The sequence below is a fragment of the Apaloderma vittatum genome, unplaced genomic scaffold (genome assembly GCF_000703405.1).
Source record: "Apaloderma vittatum isolate BGI_N311 unplaced genomic scaffold, ASM70340v1 scaffold19848, whole genome shotgun sequence".
In the NCBI taxonomy this organism is placed as follows: domain Eukaryota; kingdom Metazoa; phylum Chordata; class Aves; order Trogoniformes; family Trogonidae; genus Apaloderma; species Apaloderma vittatum.
The window spans coordinates 12,926-15,961 of record NW_009729285.1 but is presented as its reverse complement, the minus strand read 5'-3'; the positions used below and the strand labels follow the sequence as shown (position 1 = coordinate 15,961).

At 48.5% G+C, this 3,036-nt stretch overlaps 1 protein-coding gene across 1 annotated transcript in view; it reads right to left on the bottom strand.

Moving 5' to 3' along the window:
* Positions 1–2,182: 2,182 nt before the first annotated feature.
* HEATR6 (HEAT repeat containing 6) overlaps positions 2,183–3,036 on the bottom strand; it is a 13,422-nt gene continuing 12,568 nt past the window's right edge. The window contains exon 19 of the mRNA XM_009874381.1: positions 2,183–2,733. Within this exon, the coding sequence (XP_009872683.1) occupies positions 2,183–2,733 (551 nt within the window). The remainder of the gene's footprint in view (positions 2,734–3,036) is intronic.

Genomic DNA, 3,036 nt, shown 5'->3' with positions numbered 1-3,036 from the left:
AAACTAAAGACTGAACGCAAAAGGGACGCATAAAATCATCACTGACCTTGGCATCGGGCAGGAGAACCCATCCCAGCTCTGCTCCAGCACCCTCAAACCTGCACCCAGGTGCAACCACCAGCAGCAGAAACAACTCACAGGGCTGGGGCCCGGCACAGCTGCCCCTCGTGACTGCCCCGGGTCCCCACCCAGGGGCTTTTTAGTTGTTGCCCACCAAAATTAAGCCTGAATCTCTGCAGTTGTCCCCTCCACCCTCCTGGAACCTGGGTGTCCCCAGTGATGCCCGTGCTCTGGCAAGGAGAGTGACACAGCTCCTGGCTGCCAGCCCCGAGGTGATGCAGAGGTGGTGATGTATTTGTCTTATCTTAAGAAGACGTTGGATGGAGCCAAGTTCCATCAGCCAGAGCAAAAACCAGTCCCTGCCTCTCCGCTCTCCCCTGTGCACGCACCATTTTCTCCCCAGAGGGACAGCTAAGGGCGTCCAGAAGCTGGTGGAAGGATCTTCCACTGACATCGATACAAAACCCACCTTTGGTTCCCCCTGCTCACAGGCAGGAGGTTTGTAATGAGCGTGTGGAGTAAGACCACAAAATCTGGACTTTCTACCCAAACTTATTGCTGTAATGTGGCAAAGGGTCACGTCGATTCCTGGGATGCTCCGTCAACGAGTTGGGCTCTTTGTTAAGAATAGCTCCCATGGAGAAAAATACTTGTGCTGCCTTCAGCCAAGGCTACCTCAAAACTACTTTTGCTCCCAAAGATGAAAGATATTGTTATTTTTCTGTCTGAGAAAAGTTGTGGGTTCCCCAATATAGGTTGAAGTACGGGATGTGGTTAATTAGAAAGCGTCGTAAGCAGAGTTGGCGGGCTCCCAGCACGCTCGGGACACTCGCTTCTTTTTTATCAAGCTCCTTGAGCTCTGTTTGTCTCTGCTTAGTGCTGCTCAGAGGGCAAGTCCACATTTCCTCAAAAGCTCTGAAGTGTTTCAGGAGCCAGGTGAAACTTCACCAAAGTTTTTATTAAAACCAAAGAGGTTGACTACACTGAGAATCCCAGCAGAGCCCATCTGCTTCCTGGGGGGCATAAAATCAGATTTCTCTGTTCATTGAGCAGAGAGCACAGGTACATCCTGTGTCCGCTGCCTGACCACGCGTTGGATACTGAGTCCCACAGCTGCCCTACCTCCCCGTATTTTGGCTGGTACGGGGAGAACGGAAAAACAAAGCAGACAAATTCTGCATCCCAAAGAGCTTTTACAACAGGCAAGGCTTGCGCTGAGCTCTGTTCAAACATCCATGCAGAGGTTAGGAGAGCAGGCACTTAACTCTCCCAGCGACCCAGAGACCGGCTCATTCCTGGAGGCGCTAATTTGTCCCCAGCAACCTCACAGAGCTCGGTCCTCCACGGCGCCGTGAGCACAAGGCAAACAGAGAGTAACATCATCGCGAAGGAATTGGGAAGGGGACAGAACTTCAGAAAGAGAAACAAACCCACACGCCCTTTAGAACATTGCCGCCCCTCCCACAAAGGCAAAATTCCTGCCTCAGAAGACTTTGAATTGTTTTTTGGCTTACACAGCTCAGCACCATCCACCCGGAAACAGGGAATGTTGAGGTTTTGGAAGACAGGATGTGTGCAGGCCCCAGGGAGGTGCAAGCAAGGTGTAGGACACGAGGACCATCAACAGGTAAAGGCAAAAGTGTGTTTGCTCTAAACTATTATTCAAATATTGGCATATTTAGGTTTATTGCAGGAACATGAGAGTGACAACATTGGCAATGCTCAGAAAAACAAAATTCTTCCAGACCCCTCCCCTTTACAAACATGATGCTGAATACAGCAGCAGTAGTAACAAAACGCTTTTAGATAAGCCCCAGAAAATGGGCTGTTTTTATAAAACAAAGAAGGAAAAAGCATTTGTTTTCCACGTGGTAACACTGTAACAGTGAAGTGCACAAATGAAACCAAGTGAGAACAAGAATTTTCTTATAAAAAATAAAAACCAAAATAAAAATTCAGTTCCACAGGTATTGTCATCAGGCATTACGAATGATATTTATAAAGCTTGAAATAAATTGGTTAATACCAGCAATAGGAAACTTTTCTTGTGTAAATAAAAGCAGAAACCTTCTCCCTGCCCAGGGAGAAGCGTAAGATGTTGGTCTCTGGCCCTGGTGTTTCTTTAAGACTCTGTTAATTCCGTGGTGTTGGTGTGGTTTCTCAAGACATTTTCCAGGTAAAGGGACACTCGTACCCTGGCTTTACCCTCCAGCTGCTTCTCTATCCCAGCGAGATGTTCAATGGCTCCTTTTAACGCTCTCTCCCTCTCGCACGAGTCCGCACGCACTCCCGTTTCGTTTTCTTCACCTCCAGATTTCAGGTACTGCAAGACGTAGGGTCTGATGGCGTCCCCGTCCTCCGTCACAGTTTTCCAAACGACCGGCAGGTCCGTGCTCTTCGCCAGGCTTAACAAGTGAAACAGCGCCTGGCAGATCTGCGTCCGCAGGCTGGCGCTGTACTTGAATTCCAGGAAGTCCTCAGTGTCTTCACTCTTCCGCAAGGCTAGCACCAAGGCGCTCCAGATCTGGCAGAACTGCTCCGTGGAGCCGTAGCATTCCCTCTTGCTAGGGATGGAGAGGGCCATGGCTGATTTGATTCGGACTTTAAAATTCTTGCAGGACTTGACTACTGAGGAGAGGGCGCTATACGCTTGTGTGGTCCAAGGAGCCTCTCCTAAAAAAATAAAAAAATATATATTCTCAAACCAAAGCTCCTTTCTCAATCAGTCAAAATATATAACGCCATAAATATAGCTCCTCAGTGTTTAGTGGGCTTATATTTACTGCGTTTATGCTGGTCGAAATGAAAATTTAGTTAAAAACCAGTCGATCCTCTGAAGTTTTTTAAGAGGAACAGTGACTCTCTGCATCTGTTCGCAGCTGGAATCCCACCCTCGTGCTCTTTTCCAACACATCCAGCTGACTGGAACACAGCCATGCCCGCACAAGCAGGGATCTGAGCCTGTCTCGCTGGCAA